The 20,893-nt window shown below is 33.9% G+C and overlaps 2 protein-coding genes and 2 long non-coding RNA genes across 5 annotated transcripts; 2 read left to right on the top strand and 2 right to left on the bottom strand.

Annotated features, from left to right (window-relative positions):
- Positions 1–885: 885 nt before the first annotated feature.
- Positions 886–6,866, bottom strand: yps (Y-box binding protein ypsilon schachtel). The gene is made up of 4 exons (XM_075307382.1): positions 6,498–6,866; positions 3,441–4,172; positions 2,794–2,888; positions 886–1,274 (listed from the first exon to the last, which is right to left on the bottom strand). The coding sequence occupies exons 1-4, from the start codon at positions 6,604–6,606 to the stop codon at positions 1,227–1,229; spliced, it is 984 nt and encodes a 327-aa protein (XP_075163497.1). The 5' UTR covers positions 6,607–6,866; the 3' UTR covers positions 886–1,226.
- Positions 6,867–6,943: 77 nt separating this feature from the next.
- Positions 6,944–7,644, top strand: LOC142236127 (uncharacterized). The gene is made up of 2 exons (XR_012721911.1): positions 6,944–7,363; positions 7,435–7,644. It is a non-coding gene; the product is annotated as an uncharacterized LOC142236127 (long non-coding RNA).
- Positions 7,645–9,245: 1,601 nt separating this feature from the next.
- LOC142232938 (uncharacterized) lies at positions 9,246–9,732 on the bottom strand. Its single transcript, XR_012721257.1, has 2 exons — positions 9,498–9,732; positions 9,246–9,429 (listed from the first exon to the last, which is right to left on the bottom strand). It is a non-coding gene; the product is annotated as an uncharacterized LOC142232938 (long non-coding RNA).
- A 999-nt stretch (positions 9,733–10,731) lies between these two features.
- SREBP (Sterol regulatory element binding protein) lies at positions 10,732–19,495 on the top strand. 2 transcript variants are annotated; one of them, XM_075307939.1, is made up of 9 exons: positions 10,732–10,888; positions 11,364–11,536; positions 13,772–14,589; positions 14,647–15,634; positions 15,691–15,875; positions 15,948–16,972; positions 18,148–18,274; positions 18,534–18,701; positions 18,762–19,495. In XM_075307939.1, the coding sequence occupies exons 2-9, from the start codon at positions 11,422–11,424 to the stop codon at positions 19,119–19,121; spliced, it is 3,786 nt and encodes a 1,261-aa protein (XP_075164054.1). In that variant the 5' UTR covers positions 10,732–10,888; positions 11,364–11,421; the 3' UTR covers positions 19,122–19,495. The 2 variants fall into 2 exon arrangements, with proteins under 2 accessions (XP_075164054.1, XP_075164055.1); XM_075307940.1 differs by lacking the exon at positions 10,732–10,888 and adding an exon at positions 11,142–11,273.
- The last annotated feature ends 1,398 nt before the right edge of the window (positions 19,496–20,893 follow it).

The raw sequence follows: 20,893 nt of genomic DNA, 5'->3' as shown, positions 1-20,893 counted from the left end.
AGCAAAAATTATACACTAACCACCCAACAATCAAAATCCAATATTCAATTTTTCCAAAAATTTATTGTTTTAGTTTTCTCATTTAAATAAGATTCTCAGAAAGTGTACAGACATTACATATTTTGTAATTGTTCTTTTTTTAAATGTGTATGCTTTTGTGTTTTAATGTAAAATAAATGAAATAGTTTTTGGTAAAAAACATTATATTTTAGACAAGTCAAGAAAATCGTGGTAAAACAAAAATTGTTTAGCACATAATAATACCAAGAGAGATATTTTTCTATGCCCCACTTAAATATAACCATATGAAAAATTGCAAAAAAAAGGATAATGAAAAAATTGAAAAAAAAAAATAAATAAAAAGGCAACATAAAAGAACATTTTATGCAAAATATGATGATTCAAGGTTTTAATTTCTTTTTGGTTTCATTTTTTAAGAAATTTGTAACAAAATGATATTTGTTTTTTTATTATTAGTACATAAAAGATGTTATGCCATACATAAGTGTCATGTTGGAAGGGAGATATTTTCTCTATCAATTCATTTGAACTTTAGTAATGCAAAAAACATAATACTGTGTTTATTATTAAAATACATATATTGCATATTACTAAAATTTCGTACACCAATTTTTTAAATGACTTATTAAAATTTTCTTTTTGGGAATCCACACACATTATTTTCTCAAACAAACTTGTTACATCTTTTATATATAATATAGTATAATAAATCGGTGTGTCAAAACTATAGTGGATATACTCTATAGTATTTGCATATAAAATATTTTATGGATTATATATAATCAGTCCATACATATATATGTATAAGAATATATACATACCATATCAATATTTTTGCAAGAAACAATTTATATTTTCGTCGCATTAAAATTAAAATGAATTTCGAGATTTCCCTTAATACAGAGAACACTTAATATAATTAGCACAATAAAACGAGGGACTTGATTTCTAGAGGATAATAGGAGGGGAGGTTCTTGTTGGTTGGTTGGTTTCTTCATGTTCCGACTAAAGATGTTACATAGATACATAGTTGGTCTAGTTTTTGGTAAAGCAAAAAAAAAAAACTTATTTTTTTTTGTTTCTAATTTTGTTGTGTGTGTGTTAATGTTACGCTCAGTGTTCTGTCTGTACCACCACTACTATCATCATTACGTTGTTTTATTTCTTACTGATGTTGGTTGTGTACTTTCCAAATAGTTGTTGATTTAAGCACTGCTTTCAGTAGTGGTATTTTGAACCTCCTGGCCAACATTCTATACCCCGAAAGATTTTAAATAGGTTATAAATACAGGATTTCGAGTAGGAATATGGAATGTGTGTCAAGATACGGGGGAAAAAAATAAAAAAAGAAAACAAAAATAATAAAAAAAATTAGTGAATCAGAATAAAAATATTTTTGAATTTTGATGTTTATAAGGATAAAAGGAGAAAGGTGAGAATGAATACACTATGAAACAAAAATTTTAAATCAAGTGTCTAATAACGGTATTTAGTGAACACGTTTAAGAAACTGGTTCTAAATGAAATATTTAACATAAATAAACAAAATCTAAATGAAAAAGGCTAAAATTATATGCTTTACAATTGACCATTTAAATAAACTAACCGCCAAAATGTCAACAGGAAAAAGTTTAAACACTAACAATTTGTGCCTTCTAAATGTTCTCAATATTGACCGTTATTAGACCAAAAGTATTGCCATGGTTATTTCTACGTTCAACATACTGATCACAAAAAAAAAAAAAAAAAAAAAAAAAAAAAAAAAAAAAACAAATGAATTGATTCAATTACATTTTCAAAATATTTTTTCTATATAGATTTTGGTATCTGCCCAAATGAAGGAAAGAAGAAAGGTATAAGCAAACCCTTAACTTAAGTAGGCGCCAACATTTTTGGAACAATCACTTTCAACGTTAAAACCTATAAGTATCTATATATAATAGATATTTTCAGTTAGCATTATCACAATGGACAGAATAGTCAATGCGAGACTTCAAAATTTCAGGCTTAACCTATCCTAACAATATCATTAAAAGTTTTTTATGTGATCAGTGTGTCGAGCTTAGTATGAAAAAGTATTGTGGGGGAATTAATGTTTTGACATTTGTCACATAGTGTAATCAACCAAGGTGTTAGTAAATATTAGCATCTAAGGATATGTCTATACAAAACGACAGTAAAGAGATTAAAACGTATGGTTTCTGTTTTCACAATGAATTTTATTCGTTTTAGTTTTATTTTATGATGTTATTTATTTATTTATTTATTTGTTTAATAAATAATGCAGTCATTTTACAATAAGTTCTTATGATGTGATTGTGTTATTTTTGTAGTAATACAAAAAACATACATACATGTTAATTCTCATAGATGTGTAGAAAAAAACAGCAGGATTTAAATGCATACACATGTATGTACACTGCTAGTTTGATGCACGACAAGTGTGTACAGTTTTTTTTTTAATTTAAAATTAGATTTGAACGTGAAGATGGGTATTACTACATCTCATTTTCACTTGTTTTTTTCGAAATTATCGATTTCTTCGATGAAGAAATGTACGACAATATTGTAATCATTTTACAAAAAAAAAAAATTAAATTTTTAAATTTAAATATTATTTCACTAGTGAAAATTATGTCAATACCCACCTTCAAATATAATTATGTATTACCTGACCGCTATGTTTTTTTCGTTATATTGTTATTGATAATGGTTTTGTATGCATTTTAGTAAAATGAATTGATTTCTTTTTTAGTTTCTTCTTTAGTTTACCTGTTGATTATTTTGTCCTCCGCCGTTGTTGGGTTTTCGGTTTTGACGGTGTGGACGATTGTTACGTGGGGGGCCACCACCTTGTCCACCATTGCCTAAAACAAATCATAAAAAATTGAACTTCATATTTATATTTTAGTTATAAATTAAAAAAGCTGTGCTGGTAATTACAAATACAACTGGTTTTTAAGCAAACGTTTTTTATGTAATAACATGCTTGTCGCTAAAAAATCTAGTGTAGCTGCTAAAATTGCTAATGTTTCTAGCTGGACGCAAATGACAATTTTCGAGTTTGATTTTAAGAAAATAGTTTAAAGGCAAGGTCAGTAACCTTATCGTAGAATATAAAACCGAATTGAATCGTTTCAATTTTAATAGTTTTCATACTTTTTAAACCATAATTTAATTGTATATCTTTTCGAAGTTTTAAAGAAAAAAATTGTAGAAATAAGGTGTGCGTTTAATATTTCAAATTGGATTGCTAGGGAAGTTCATACTACAAGGAGTATAAACAACTTACAATAGGGTACGAACAGGCTTACAATCTGAAGTAGCCCGTATTGACATTAGAAACCTGATGTTGTCGTTTTTTCTTGCATTGTAATAGTTTCGCTGGAATGATTGATACATCTAAATTATACACTTACCGTCATTGCGTTGACCACCGTCATTACGTGGGCCACCACCACCACGTGGTCCACCGCCGCGACCATTGAAACTACGACGGAAGAAACGCCTTTGTGGACCACCACGACGCATTGGACCGCCTTGACCATCGCCGCCCCGTTGATTAGGATCAGCGTTCTGGTCGTGGCCTCCATCTACGCCCATACCACCTCCATCACCACCCTGACGTCTGGGTTGATTACGTGGATAGTAGCTGTTTCTAAAGCGTCCACCACGACGAGCACCTCTCACTGGCCCGCCACTGCCTCCGCGCCTGAAGTTACGTTGTTGTCGTTGCTGTTGGTTTTGTTGATCACCACCATCAGGACCTTCATGTTCGTTGCCACCAGCACCACCATGTTGAATTGGGCCTTGACCACCTTCTTGTTGGTGTTGTGGCTGTTGTGGGCCACCCTGACGACGACGGTTTCTTTTCCATGGGACACCGCGACGTCTGTCGGCGGCAAATTGACTTCCACGTACTGGTTCACCAGATGGACCAGTAACATTGGCTGCCTCGTTGCCTTTTTCGCCTATTACAACGTCGAATTCCACAACTTCGCCATCGCCAACAGACCGAACAGCTTTTTTGGGGTTATTTCTGATGATAGCACTTTGATGGACAAACACATCTTCTTTAGTGTCGTCACGGTTGATAAACCCATAACCGCTCTTAACATTAAACCATTTAACGGTACCAGTTACCTTGGTAGCTGAAAAGAGAGAGAAATGCTTTGAAAATTTGATTTCCAAACGTTATTTTTGCAGAATCTAAATGTTGAGGCGTCTGCGATCCGTACATTTTGGCTTAGAAAAGTACTTTCCATTGTCAGTCATAATGCATGTAATGAATATGTTATACTCGGACACAATTAAACTTTTTTTTTTTTTTTTTTATTTTTATTTATTTAACTCATTTTACCACCAAGCCGAAATGGCCATATACGGTTACAGAGATACTCATCATAAAGAAATACATTAAATTTACTTAAAAAAATAATAAAAATTATTAGAACTACAATCAAGGACTGCAAAAACTTGACATATAGTTACACCTTAATTCTAAGTATGTATATCTTACTACTATATTTAGACTACCTTACAAAAACAATTTGATATATGAATATAAAAAAAGAGGAATTGATTACTACTCTCTTGTCTATTCTATTGTAAATGAAAGCTACGTTATATTTCGATAGAAGCTATTGTATGCAGGGCTGCCAATTTTGCCGCTTTATCGGCATTTTGACGATTTTTGACTCAAAAAATATCTATTTCCGATTTTTGCCTCGAAAATGACGATATTTACTCCGTTCAAAAATTTGGGAAAATCGGGCGAATTCGAAATCTTAACCGATTTTGATTAAATTTAGCTTACTTTAAGGGCACTTAATTACCTTGTATTAAATTTGAAGACGACCGGTTAGTAAATAGGCTCAATACGACCCCATTTGTTGAAATCGGGCGATGCATATATATAATAATTGCGATCGGAATCCTGCGAACAATACATAGACAGACCGACCGATGAACGGACGAATACGAATAATTCGACTCAGGTGGTGAATCTAAGCCGATCAGTATGTTTTATGCAGTCTAAAGTAAAAAAAAAAGTTATTATTCCCTAAACACTATGTCGATTAGGATATAAAATCTGTATGTATTTATTGTTTTTGTTTGGAAGTTGAAATTTAGAATATGCAAAGAGTTACTGGATGACGTTCGCGTACTTTTCGGCTATGGCATACTCAGAATGCTTCCACTATGCATGTACTAATTACAGTAGAATTGTGTGTTTTTATATGAAATGAATACATTTGTTTTGTTTTTAACCAAAACATATGTTTTATTTAAATATTAATCAAATTTCCGAATTTGTGACGATTTTTATAATGCAAGTGCCGATTATGACGATTTTTTCGGGAAAAGTGACGATTTTTCTTAAAATTTTATTGACAGCCCTGATTGTATGATGTTGTTACACTTTGATTCTCTGTTACCAAAGAGAGCAGACAGATTGTAGGTTTAACTCAATGACAGATGTAATTTAACCATATACTCTTCTTAATAATGTGCTGTGATCGTTTTACCGTCTACAATAGATTTAGTCAAAATTTAACTGGAATATGTTTGTTTCGATTCACATTTTAAATTGTTTAAATAAACGCGACAATAAACTAATTTTTTTTCGAAAAAGGAACATAGTACCGGCCTTTAGAACACAAAAAGAAAAACTGAAAATGTCAATAAAAATCTTACATTGGCTTTAGAAGAAATCCCCACATACACTTTGGATGTTGAAGACGCATTTAAAAACGCTATATTTATACAAAAACTTGGCAACTCTATTCCGTATATAAATAAATGGCAAAAACAAATTGTGCGAATCCCGCTCGCATACATAACCACAAACAACTAAAAACAAATAAAAGTGTGAAAAGAAAACGTGGAAAAGTGAACGGAACCAAGAAAATTCAATAACAAAAAGATATCTATGGATTTACACAGGTATGTGTGTGCGCGTTCACTCTTCTTAGTTGGATAGCGCACACTATTGCAATACATAGCACATTGAAATATTTTGTGTGCTTGAAGTGGGTTGACTTTTCAATTTTCCTATGCAAGTTTCAGTGTGAACAAAGAGGGGTCGAGAAAGACCACAGAAGGGTAGTTGATTATGTCTACAATGCAAAACGTGGGAAATTACGGCGGCCAACATTTCTTTCATTGTTTAAAAAGATTCTTTGGTTTTGAGGTTGGTTTCACAGACCGGTGTGTTTTATTTTTGCCAGCCTTTGCCCTCCTTAATGTTCTTGTAGTAGAGGGAATTGAAGAAAAACAACCTAAAAAGTGTGCAGAACCGGCGATGGCCATACTATTATACAAAATGGCGGCCATTAAAATGTATTTTAAGCACAATAATAGAAAAGCTCAGCCACATGTGAATGAAGTAGGTAAAACTATTGCAGACAGAAATTTTCCTAATTAAATTATGAATATACATATTTACCACCATTCATGAGTTTGTGAATACTCACCAACAACTTCCTTGACAATCGGCGGCTGTTTTTGTTGAGCAGCATCACCTTGTGGGGAGTCTTGAGGCTGTTGTTGTTGCTGCTGCTCTTGGAGCTTCGAGTCTTCCATATTTATTCTATTTGTTGGTCTTATTCTTCTTTTTATCAAGAAAGCTGACAGTATCGGGAATTTTTTTCCTACCACCGATTAATTTGTTAGCTTGTCTTTCCACAAAATTGCTCTTTCTGAATGTTCTTTTAGATGGTAAATATTTTACTTATTTTTGGGGACTCATTCAACTACTCCTTAATTTTCGAGTGATGGATGGTAAAAAAAATCACTCCCAAATCCTTTTTAGGCTGTGCTATGATGATGTTCTTGTTTCTCACTTCGATCTTGAATAAAACCAAAATCATAAAATGGCGTGCAGCAGTCAATTTGACAGTTGAATGAATTGATACAATCGCCGACCATATGAACACAATGAAAAACTACGAGCGTCGGCAAATTAGAAGGGTCGTTTAAATTTATTGCATTATATACCTTATGCGCCGTTCAGATTATAAGTTTATCTGACTATCAGTTAATCCGGACGACAGTGCTCGTGTCGTACATATCCCACTTCCCTGCCAGCATTTCAAATTTCCATTTCATCCTCATCGCTACCACAGACTCGTAAATGTCACCACAACCATCGCGAACTGTGATGGGGGAAGCATATCAAAAAGTACAAAATGTACATGAAAGTATTTTGCCATCGCTACTGTTAGAAGAGCAATTTTATTTTTTGTGAAACGTCAAGCGCAACCAGCTTGTTATATTTTATTTCAATAAAAACGAAAATAAAGTTCTGAAAACATAGATATTACGCTTAAAATTGTGAAAGGTATATGAAAGGTGAACAATTTTCGACTTTCCAAATAGAATAAAGTGATCGTTTTTCAAATATTTTTCCAGGCACGCTGTCTCCATCGAAAATAAACAAACTGGCTGATAGACGCTGCAATATGTAACTTGCTACTTAAAACTCAACATCATTATTTTATTAATGCAAAAAATTATGTTAAATGTGATGAGATAAACCGAAAAATGTTATATTTATAAGAAATTATAAATGTTTAATCAAATCAATAAACATCTACACAATCGTGTTTTACTTGACCACAATGATTCTTCTACAATTATCTTAAAATTCACTTTTTCTGATAGTTTGCAGGGGTTCTTATTGGCGTCCTTCGAAATTGATCTAAATAGGCACATAATAATTGCACTGATGAGAAACTTTTTCGTAGTAACTTGGCGTGGTACAACTTCTCAATAGTGACGGCGCTTTTCCGACGTAGTGGGGATTCTCAGAAGCGCCCCCAAATTCAAAAAATGTTGGCAGGGATATTGGACACATTATGAGTTAAATCCGAAGACATAATCGATACTGCTGCATGTTTATGGGATCGATAACCCATTTGTCGATTATTTAGTCATCGCCGACAAGTCGTATCGATTCGACACACTGTAAGATTCTTTACAAACACCGACATTCCGTCCGGAATAACTGAGTCTGTACCCTGCCAGCATTTCAAAGTTCCATTTCATCCTCATCGCTACCACAGACTCGTACATGTCACCACAACCATCGCGAACTGTGATGGGGGAAGCATATAAAAAAGTACAAAATGTACATGAAAGTATTTTGCCATCACTACTGTTAGAAGAGCCATTTTATTTTTTGTGAAACGCCAAGCGCAACCAGCTTGTTATATTTTATTTAAATAAAAACGAAAATAAAATGCTGAAAACATAGTTATTACGCTTAAAATTGTGAAAAGTAAATTGGTGAACAATTTTTGACTTTCCAAATGGAATAAAGTGATTCCCTCCATTGGGAGTAAAAGTACTGGCTGATAGACGCTACAACATTTAACTTACAACTTGTAACTCAACATCAATCTCTTATTAATGCATAAAATGTGTTAAATGTGATGTGATAGCCGTATAAATGTTATATTTATGAAAATTTATAAATGTTTCATAAAATTAATAAACATCTAAACAATCGTGTTTTATTTGACCACAATGATTCTTTTACAACTATCTTAAAATGCACTTTGTCTGATTGTTTGAAGGGGCTCTTATCGGCGTCCTTCTAAATGTATCCAGAAGGGCTCCTAATAATTGCACTCATGCGATACTTTTTTGTAGTAACTTGGCGTGGTACAACTTCTCAATAGTGACGGCGCTTTTCCGAGGAGTTTTGGATATCGTATACGACTGTTTTCGACGTAGTGGGGATTCTCTGAAGCGCCCCCAAATTCAAAAAATGTTGGCAGGGTAGTCTGTAATGCGCTTTACAGATTATCAATTACTCCGGACGGAATGTTGGTGTTTGTAAAGAATCTTACAGTGTGTTGGATCGATACGACTTGTCGGCGATGACTAAATAACCGATAAATGTGTTATCGATCCCATAAACATGCAGCAGTATGGATTATGCCTTCCCTGCAACATTTTTTGAATTTGGGGGCGCTTCTGAGAATCCCCACTACGTCGAAAACAGTCGTATACGATATCAAAAACTCCTCGGAAAAGCGCCATCACTATTGAGAAGTTGTACCACGCCAAGTTACTATAAAAAAGTATCGCATGAGTGCAATTATTAGGTGCCCTTCTGGATACATTTAGAAGGACGCCAATAAGAGCCCCTTCAAATAATCAGACAAAGTGCATTTTAAGATAGTTGTAAAAGAATATTGTGGTCAAGTAATACACGATTGTTTAGATGTTTATTAATTTTATTAAACATTTATAAAATCTCATAAATATAACATTTATACGACTATCACATCACATTTAACATATTTTTATGCATTAATAAAAGATTGATGTTGAGTTACAAGTTGCAAGTTACATGTTGTATATCAGCCAGTGCTTTTATTCCCAATGGAGGCAGCGTGCCTGGGAAAGTATTTAAAAAACTATCACTTTATTCCATTTGGAAAGTCAAAAATTGTTCACCAATATACCTTTTACAATTTTAAGCGAAATAACTATGTTTTCAGCACTTCATTATCGTTTTTATTTAAATAAATTATAAGAAGCTAGTTATGCTTGGTGTTTCACAAAATATAAAATGGCTCTTGTAACAATAGTGATGGCAACATACTTTCATGCGAATAGTGATGGCAAAATACTATCACAGTGTGCGATTGTTGCAGTGTCACTAACGAGTCTGTGGTAGCGATGAGGATGAAATGGAACTTTGAAATGCTGGCAGGGCACTGTCGTCCGGAATAACTGATAGTCTGTAAAGCGCATAAAGCGCATAAAGCGCATTACACTCTATAAGTTTTTCTGGACGGAATGTCTGGGTCGGCTTCATTCTCTGGTCCAATCGATACGACTTGTCGGCGCATAATTGATTCAAAAAAGTAACCGTGAAATCGAACTTGTTTTAGTATGGGATTCACTATCAAATTGATATGGTGTTATGCTATGTTCCCACCGACTCGTTTTCCTCATTCGTTTTTCCAAAACATTTCACCGTTCACACCGGTTTGAGATGTTTTAGTTTTACAGTTACCATGGAAACTAGAAATTCACATTTACTCGAAATTCACATATATGCAACGTATGTTCAAATAATTACCGCGAGCGCAAAGGGAAAATAAAAACTATTTCAATATTTTGACATATTTATTTGAAAAGGGCATGTTATTAGGGGTATATTCCAAATTAGGTGGGTTCACATTCTAAAATTGACGTGTTTTGGAGGAAAACTTGTGTTTTGAACTTGTTTTTTAGTATGGCGAAAACGACTCGTTTTGAAGTGCTTATAAAGGGAAAACATTTCAAACTCCAAAACATGCTTGGTGAGAACGCCGTCAAGGCATATTAATTAAAGGTAAAGTCACGAGCAAGCGTGTGTACCCCCCCCCATGATATTAATAATGTCAAACTAAAATGGCAGATCACTCAAGTTTTGTTTGTATGTGTAGTGTTGTTATGTTTGTGCATGTGTAGTGTTGTTGTATTGTTGAATGCATATATAAAACATCAACATTGTTGAATACTAAACGTAAACAAAGCCTTTGACAAGATGAATGTCGATATTAGTCACCTGATTGCATGACTTTACCTCTTTAATATGCCTTGGAACGCCGTATTACATGTGAAAAATACTCATCCTTGTGTTTGTTGGGTTTATACTCGAACTTAGTACCCGCTTTATGGTAGTCTGCTTCAAGTCGCCAGAAGCAATCAGCTGTACATTTCATCGAACGGAACAGTATCGGCTTTGTGTTCTTAGCTATTCTTCAAAAATATATGAGAGTTTATCGGCTTTACACGGCACAATGAAGCTCCACTAAATCAGAGAAGCACATAAAATGGATTGGATTAATAATTCCAATTTAAGGTTGGTAGCAATAAATAGGCAAGGAATAAATATCCTTACAGTCGAACAATTGCCTTTAATATGAAAAAAATGCAGGAATTATTATAGTGTGTATTATGTGACGTCACAATCGTATGATCAAAATAAAGCGCTATGATTGGTTGTTTTCCAAGTAAATCCCCTCTTTCCCCATCCTGTATTACCCTTCTTGAGTCCACAAACACAGCTGTTTATGTTTTTATTTGTAACGGAGGAGAACGTAACGCGTGTATATGGTCCATTGATATATTTTTTGCGTTTCTTTCTTTCATAATATTAACTATCATTTGTCTTATTAATAGTTAATGCATCGACTTTTGTGGTGAAATTCCACTTGTTATTGTGTTAATCATTGATTAAACATCAAGTGCGTATTGGCGAAATTAGGTGTTTTTGACGCTTGTATAATTGTAATATTTGTTTTTACGTCTATGTTTTTCTTATTTTTTGCATTTAGAAATATCGTTAAAATTTTGCGGTTATCAAACAAGAATAGGAAACGTTAAACTTTCAAAATGGATATGGATTCATCTCTTGACATGGATCTAATGTCAAGTGGAATGGTAGAGTCGCTTGACCTCTTTAAGGATGAGGATGCACTATCAATTATAAAGGAAATGATGTCGCCAGGTAAGTGGCTTACTCAATTGTTATTATATATTACGTATAATCTACATTGCTTAAAAATTTGATATGGTTATTTGCTAATACGCTTAGATACGTTTGTTTGCTGATTCACCCAGCTAAATAGGGATTTCTTATTAGCTGGGTATTTCCTATAAAAGTTCTTGCGAAAAATTTACTACCCCCATGATGAAACGTTCATTGGCAGAGTTTCTACGATATCCTTTTTTTTGTGAAAATTCGATGGTATATCTCCATCACCTTTTGCATGAAATCAAAAAATCAAGACCTAAGTTCTTACTAAATATTTATTGCTTGGAATGTATTATTATTTTACGTTTACTACATCAATGCTAAGATTTGTGTATATAAGAAGATAGGGAGAATTGAAATCAACCATATTCTTGTGATAAGGTTCAACCACGGCATTATTGGAATGATAAAACATACCAGGAATTCGAAGATGACCTATAGAAGACGATAATCCCAATCTCTCCACAAGTTGTAAACCACCAAAAAAATTCGGGAAATTTCGCAAAAAGTCGATACCATGCTTTCCTGTCGGATGCCGATAAGGCAGTTTGTCAGGTGGAGGGGCAATCGGTAACATCGTTCTCCCTACAATACAAAAATGGTAGCAATATATCGATAATCAGGAAATTTTCGTGGACATTGCGAAACACTATTATTGGCCTCCTTTGGGTTATTTGTATTTGTATTGTCTTAATAAATTGAATTTGAAAATATCTTTCGTGGGGTTAGGACCAGATATGCATCTGTAGTACCCATCAAAGCAGCATGACACATTATACACTCGGGATGCGATCGGGCTTAAAATCTGATATGTGGAAAAAAAATGTTGACAAAATTTTCTATAGAAATAAAATTTTGACAAAATTTTCTTAGAATTACATGCTCTGAATGAATAAATAAAAATAAGCAAAAAAAAAAAATAAAATTTTAACAATTTTTTTTTATGGAAATAAGATTCTGACAAAATTTTCTATGGAAATAAAATTTTGACAAAATTTTCTATAGAAATAAAGGGAGCCACCGTGGTGCAATGGTTAGCATGCCCGCCTTGCATACACAAGGTCGTGGGTTCGATTCCTGCTTCGACCGAACACCAAAAAGTTTTTCAGCGGTGGATTATCCCACCTCAGTAATGCTGGTGACATTTCTGAGGGTTTCAAAGCTTCTCTAAGTGGTTTCACTGCAATGTGGAACGCCGTTCGGACTCGGCTATAAAAAGGAGGTCCCTTGTCATTGAGCTTAACATAGAATCGGGCAGCACTCAGTGATAAGAGAGAAGTTCACCAATGTGGTATCACAATGGACTGAATAGTCTGTGAGCCTGATACATCGGGCTGCCACCTAACCTAACCTAACCTAGAAATAAAATTTTGAAAAATTTTTCTATTGAAATAAATTTTTGACAAAATTTTCTTTAGAAATAAATGTTTGAAAAAAATTTCTGTAGAAATAAAATTTTACGTATTTTTGTGTTGAGGAAAAGAATAAATTGACGAGTAGAACTGCTATAGCCCCAAGAATTTATGGACTTCCGAAGGTGAACAAAATTAATAATCGAAATAAAATTTTGACAAAATTTTCTATGGAATTAAAATTGTGGCAAAATTTTCTATAGAAATAAAGGTTTGAAGAAAATTTCTATAGAAATAAAATTTTGAAAAAATTTACTACTATACTATAAAAATATAACTTTGATAAAATTTTCTATATAAATAAATAGAAATAAAAAACTTTACAAAATTTTCTATCAAAGTAAAATTTTGAAAAAAAATTTAATTTTAAATGAATATTAATTTAGTTTGGAAAAATGGTCCGCTGGTACGAACTTGGCGTCCAATTTTGGGAAAAATAAAAATTCATTGTGGCAACGTTGCCTCCAGCCGAAATGTGCTAACGAAAATTCCGTGAGACGTTATTATTGATTGTTTATATTTTGCTCCCATAAGAAATACATTGTTATTGGCTTGCAAACAAAATTTCCGCTAGAGGTGCATACCGGGCTAAAGAAATAAAAAATAACCAATCAAAAATTCCGTCGTAATCAAAATTTTGATAGCAATGTACCTAATATTGTTTAGAAAATTGATATGTTACATTTTTGTTGCCGATCGTTTAATACTCTTATAAGCTATATAATTTTGAGTTATATAAATATTTAGATGTAGCAAAACATGTCTTCCGCTTTGATTAATTTTTGTTTTCTTGTAGAAATGTTAAAAAACTTTTTGGATGACATAGATCAAGAACAATTGAACAATGATTTGCTCACAACCATTGATTGTCCCATGGATGGACAAGTTATGAAATCAGAACATTCGACACCAGAGCAACACATAAAACAGGAATCGCTTTCACCCATGCATATGTCACCACAACATCATCACAATGAAATGGGTGGATCTCCGTCCTATAAGCCGCTTTTATCATCCGATCCTCTAATGGCATCAAACTTTAGTCCAGTGGCCAATATTTCAAGCCCCTCGCCATCTATGATATCAGCGGGACAGAAGACGGCAACACCCATGGCCATGGCTAGGCACAGTCAAATGTCAACACCTGTGCCCCAACAACATTCACCCAATCTTTTACAAAGTATGGATAGCACTCCAAATTTAAACAACACTGGAAATTTAATTTTGCAAAACAATAGTGTAACTGCGGCAAACTCCCTACAATTGGGTCACATGGATATGAATAATCAAATATCGGCTTTACCATCTATTATTTATGCAACAACAGCAGCCACAGTAAATGCCAACAATAATAATACGTTCATATTGCAAACGGCTCCAACTACAACTAACAGTGTGTCGACTAATATAACTCACGAGAAGAAAGTACAAATCCCGCATAATAGCAATGGTGGAGTAAAAATAAGCCCAGCGTCAAATATATGTACGCAACAACAGCAATTTGTTAAGAAGTTTCAAAGTATGCCACAAATTTTGACAGTACAAAATATTGGCAATTCTCAGAGTATCGAAAAACCACAGGCCACAACAACAGGACTACAAACAACTTTAAAGGTAATATGGAATTCTATAATATCTAAGTTTTATGGGTGCTAAAATGTTTTCTTTTAGTATACTTCGAATCCACATAATCTACAGCAGCATAATGCAGGACAACCACAAATGGCAGCACAACCGCCTCCCCAAGTCATCATTCAAACTAATCCCGTTATGTATACCACGGCAAATGGAACAGCAATCTTAGCATCTCATATACCCGTCGTCTTAGAACCTGTCACTTCCCTGGCACAAGTACCCTCTGGATCACCATCACCCACACAATCTTCAATAACTACAACACCTTCACAACCAGCGCCCACAAGTAACACTACCAATCCTCCGGTCTCGACAGTTCCATCTGCGGTGGAAAATAAACTACCAATTAACCGTTCACCACTGCAGCAAGGCCCACCCAAAGTCAAAGAAGTCAAACGTTCCGCCCATAATGCTATTGAAAGACGATATCGTACGTCAATCAATGATAAAATTAATGAACTTAAAAATTTGGTAGTTGGAGAAGCGGCCAAATTGAACAAATCGGCAGTTTTGCGTAAATCCGTCGATAAAATACGTGAACTTCAGCGTCAAAATTATGAATTAAAAATGGAAGTACAGCGACTACAGGGCGAGCTAATGTCACGCGATGGATCTAAAGTTCAAGATTTATTGCACCCTGTTCAAGGGAAGAAACGAAAGGGCTCATCTATTGAGGGCTTAATAATTTATGGAAAAGAGGCTTCGCTAATGACTCCTCCTCGCAGCGATGACTCCGATCCCTCATTGTCACCCATGCATTCTGATTCTTCAATGCCACCATCACCCTACGATGGATCGAGTTCAAGTACGGCGAGTGTTAAAGATGGTGATATAGAAATTTTACCAAAACGTATGCAAGGAATGGCTGCCCATTCCCGACTTGCACTATGTATGTTTATGTTTGCCATATTGGCTGTTAATCCCTTTAAGAATTTCATGGGATCTTCAGTTTTGGGCAACAATTATATGTTCGATGATGATGATCTGGTGGGCCAAAGGAAAATATTATCGGTTGATGATGAAGGTAATTTTGGTTATTTATAAAAAAGTGCATTTATTTTAACAAGACTTGTCTATCAGATTCAAATGCAGCTATATGGGGTAATTCTACATCCACTTTAATTTTATGGACAATGAATATATTGGTTATGTTAATGTGTATGGTTAAACTGTTGGTATATGGAGATCCATTGTTAAGCTCTGAAACTCAAGCTTCAGGTGCTTATTGGAAATGCAAACAAGTGGCTGAACAATATTTTGCAAATGTAGGTCCAAGACAATATCTGGCAGAGTAAAAATTTATTTCCATTTCGTTTCTTTTTCTATTTCTATTTCAGGGAGACTCGAAGAATGCTTATTCAGAATATTTACGTTGCTTGCATATTTTTGGAATATCTTTGCCCACAACACGTCTGGAATCGTTTACACTGGCTTCTTGGCAATTTATACGTTTATTTTTCCATCGTATTTGGATTGGACGTGTTCTATCGCGCAAGGCTGGCGGTCTATTTTGCAGTGAGGAACAACGTAAAGAAGCTTTGGCTTCTGCCCGTGAATTGGCTTTGATTTTTAATCGTTTAAATCAATTGCATTTGACATCGAAAATTAATGATTCCCATGGTTTAGTTATGTCTTTGTATGCCATTAATATGACAGAAGTTGCTTCTCATCTGCTTACTCCAAATGAGTTGGCCAGCATCTTTATAACTTCAGCCTTGCGTGTCAAACGTAGCTATCCCAAATATTTGAAATTCTTTGGTCGTTACTTTATTAGTCGTGCCAAGAATGAAAATTCAAAAATTCGTGACCACACAAGAGAAACCCATTGGCTTTTCACATCGTATGGCTATCGCTACTTTATAACACATGATTTCGATTTTGTGGACAATGAAAATGAGAATCCCAATGTTACCCTCTTTGCCACTTTAAACAATCCCGCAGATCCCATGTCATATGTTTTGAAACATTATCGTGAACATTTGCTTCTTAGAGCCATACAATGCCTATTGGGTTCGGGCAGTAATAGAAGTCATGCTAAGACTCATGTTCAAACAACAAAAACGGCATCTTCAGATCCAAATAACAGCAATACATCAGCTGCTGCTCCTGGAACTATTGTTAGCAATGTTTTGAAATATACATCATTGATGTATGACACATTTTCCGAAGATAACCATGATGTTAAAACTGAGTGGTGGTCAAGTGTTTTGGAAATCTCTGTACATTGGCTTTTGGGCGAAGATAATCTGGCTGAAAATCTTATGGAGACAGTGAAAATATTACCAAAGGCATTGTCCGAAAGTGGTGATCATTTGCCAAAGGCATTACATACAATCCTAAAGGCGAAATCTATTCTTATGGGGTAAGTTACCGGAATAGGTTGTATATCATTTGTTTTTATATTTTTAAGTCGACATTGTAGTAAAAAGCATATTAGCACTGTGGTCGATAACTCCGAAACCACAGCTTTGGCTTTCATATAGCCAATGTTTCAAAACTGGTATTTCGATACAGATCGTTTATTACATATATAGCTTTAACTGCAAGAACGAAACCTTCTTTCAAAAACCCTCGCTTAATTATTTTCATAAGCTCGACATTGGTAGCAACATGTAAACTGTGGAAAATAATACTTAACGGAATTTTCGTTAGCAAATATTTGCAATTCTTATGAGTAGTAGAAACTTTCAGAGGAGATGCATAGCGGTCTTTAAAATCAGAACGTAGTTCGTCAAATTTTTTGTGGATTTTTCCTTCATAAGAAACTCTGGCCAAACTATTTTATCAGCTCATAACAGAATTTTTCGAACAGCTGCATACCAGCTTAAGAAAACAAGAAACGGTCGATAACAATGTTTACATTGAAACTTGCGTATATATATTTTTTTTGAGAATTCAGAAAACTGGAAATAGCCCCTCCATACGAAAATCCCGTGAACACGGTGTTTAGTGAGGCAATTCGAAGTCCAGTTCATAATTTTTTTCCAGGGTTCATTGCTTGGTACAACTGCTACTTTTTAACCGTTAGGTTAGGTTATGTGGCAGCCCGATGTATCAGGCTCACTTAGACTATTCAGTCCATTGTGATACCACAGTGGTGAACTTCTCTCTTATCACTGAGTGCAGCCCGATTCCATGTTAAGCTCAATGACAAGGGACCTCCTTTTTATAGCCGAGTCCGAACGGCGTTCCACATTCCAGTGAAACCACTTAGAGAAGCTTTGAAACCCTCAGAATTTTCACCAGCATTAATGAGGTGGGGTAATCCACCGCTGAAAAACTTTTTGGTGTTCGGTCGAAGCAGGAATCGAACCCACGACCTTGTGTATGCTAACCATTGCACCACAGTGGCTCCCGTTTATTAACCGACTAACCCTCATTTCTCATGATTTAGTGTAAATACAATATCCCTGCTATAGTAATTATATGAATGACTGTAACCATTGCAATGGTAAAAATAAATGGCAGTCAATGTATTTTTTTATATATACATTAACAAATATAATTGTATGCATTTCCATTTATATCTCTTTGCAGAACTAATGGCAATTCTTTGGAAACTCGTGAAATACAACAAATTATGAATATGTGTGATGAATCGAGCTCATACCTACAAGAATGTTTGACAGTGAATAAAATAACAAATGCCAAGGGAATAAAATTGGTAAGTTTCATGTAATGATAACGACCAATGCAAAATAGTTTAAATTAATTGATATTGGACAAAGGTGCATTGTGGTCGCATTGTCTGTAATATATATAAAAGTCAGGCAATACTTCTGCAATGCAAACTTTGTTAATATCCAAGACGTCTATAGGTTTAGTTAGTGTGATGAAATTTTCCAAAAACTAAAACTTACTAATCCCCATCATTGTAATTTCAATCGTTATGTACACTTTATGTTATAATTTTGTAAATTTAGCTTTTCCAATTACTAACATGTGATTGGATATTGGAAACAAGAACTCAACTATGGGAAAGGGAATACATGACCGTCGATGATGATGGTTACTATCAAATACCAGGCGATGTATTGGAAAAATTCCAAAAAGATCTAAACTCTTTGAGAAGCATTGTTGAAAATATACCAGTAAGTATATAAAGTCGTGTTCCCTTTCCTAACACACAATATCGTTCATTTTCTTTTCAGAGTGGTCAATCTCGTATATATTTGTATGAAGCGGTTTGTCGTCTTATGGCCGGTGCTTCTCCAGGTCCCACTCAACAACTTTTGGATCGTAGTTTACGCTATCGTCATGCCAGATCTTCAATTATTTGTGGCAGCAAAGATAAAAATCACAGCCTTGAAGGTGGTGAACGTGAACGAGCTGCGGCCATGTATGTCGCCTGTAAGTATTTACCATCAGCTTTACTATGCTCACCGGGCGAACGTGCTGGTATGCTAGCGGAAGCCGCAAAAACTTTGGAGAAAGTTGGCGACAAACGTAAACTAAAAGAGTGTTACCAACTCATGAAATCTTTGGGCAGTGGTTCTGCTGTTACCAATTGAAGACTAAATATATAAATTCTGTTCTGTTATACATACGCGCATAAACATATTTATATTTAGCAAATCTTATATGGTATATGGTTTGCCATATTCTTGAGAATTTGGAAGAAGAAAAAGCTAACATTTTTGACTAACTTTCTCACAGAACAATTATTTCTTTTTCAAACTAATTATTCTTTAAGTCAAAGTAGAATCCATTTCATATTATAAAATAACTATAGGTATAGCTATTGGCAATACAGCGCAATGTATTTGTGATTGTGGAAAGTAAATGAGTCTTTCGTTTGTGTGCTTTTTATCAATGATGTATGTATGAAAGAATAAAATCAAATGTAATTGATGGTACAATAACAAATAAATAAAATATGTTTTAATAGATTCCTTTTATTCTTCGCTCAAACAGAAAGACACGGCAGAAACTAGTTTAGACCCAAAAAAAATTTTCAAATTTTTATTTCTATAGAAAATTTTTGCAATATTTTATTTCTATAGAAAATTTTTGCAATATTTTATTTCTATAGAAAATTTTTTGCAAAATTTTATTTATATAGAAAATTTTTGCATCGCGTAGCTTTCTCCGTTCTATCCTTTAGATCTTGTTACGTTGATACGCCTCTCCTTAGCTACTCCCATAAACACGGCACTAAACATTTTCGGCTTTAACTCAAATTTTACATCAATTTAATACAATTTCAATTCAAAATTTTAATATTAAAAATTTATTAAAATAAAACCGTTGAAGTAAAACAGCTGACTTCGAATACTCTGAATTATTTCTCCCATGTTATTCCCTTCCCCTACTGTTTAGAATAGGAGGATTTTATTCCCGGGGAAAATGAATTCCCAGGGAACACATTCCCTAGGGAATATTCAGAATTGAGTTATGTATTTCTATAGAAAACTTTGTCGAAATGTTATTTCTATAGAAAATTTTTGCAATATTTTATTTCTATAGAAAATTTTTGCAATATTTTATTTCTATAGAAAATTTTGTCAATTTTTTTTAATTCTATAGAAAATTTTGTCAAAATTTTTAATTCTATAGAAAATTTTGTCAAAAATTTTAATTCTATAGAAAATTTTGTCAAAATTTTTTATTCTATAGAGAATTTTGTCAATTTTTTTTTTCTATAGAAAATGTTTGCAAAATTTTTATATCAAGTTTCAAGTTTATTTTATTTATAGTTTCACATACAAAAGATTACAATCTCATATATATAGTATGTGATTCAAGATGATTAAACAAAATATTTAGTATATCATAAAACGAAATGAGGATTAATAACATTATATGTACAGCAGTGGGAGAGAAATTAAAAAGATTTATAAGTTTTTTACAAAGGATATCATGATTTACGCAATCAAAAGCCTTTGAATTATCCAAAAGTACCAGTAATGCCAATGATCCCTCGTCAATGATAGATCTAATATTTTCCGCCACTTCTACCAAGGCTGTCACACAGCTATGTTTAGGTCGGAAACAAGATTGACGTGCATTTAACAGTTTATTTTGATCCAGATACTCACAGATTTGTTTATGTATGAGACGTTCAAAGGCTTTTGACAAGAATGGCAGTATTGCAATAGGCCCGTAATCATTATTTGTACCCAGTTTAGGGTTCGGTATTACTTTTGCTTGTTTCCATTCCATGGGATATTGACTTGTTGTTATGATAGAATTGAATATGTGTGTGATATGCAGCAGTAAATTTGGCAACAACACTTTTATGAATTTAGGATAAATTTTATCCAGACCAACAGCGTCAGACATC

This window comes from Haematobia irritans, chromosome 4 (assembly GCF_050003625.1).
Source record: "Haematobia irritans isolate KBUSLIRL chromosome 4, ASM5000362v1, whole genome shotgun sequence".
NCBI classification, from domain to species: Eukaryota; Metazoa; Arthropoda; class Insecta; order Diptera; family Muscidae; genus Haematobia; species Haematobia irritans.
The sequence above is the reverse complement of the archived record's forward strand: the minus strand, read 5'-3'. Positions and strand labels throughout refer to the sequence as shown.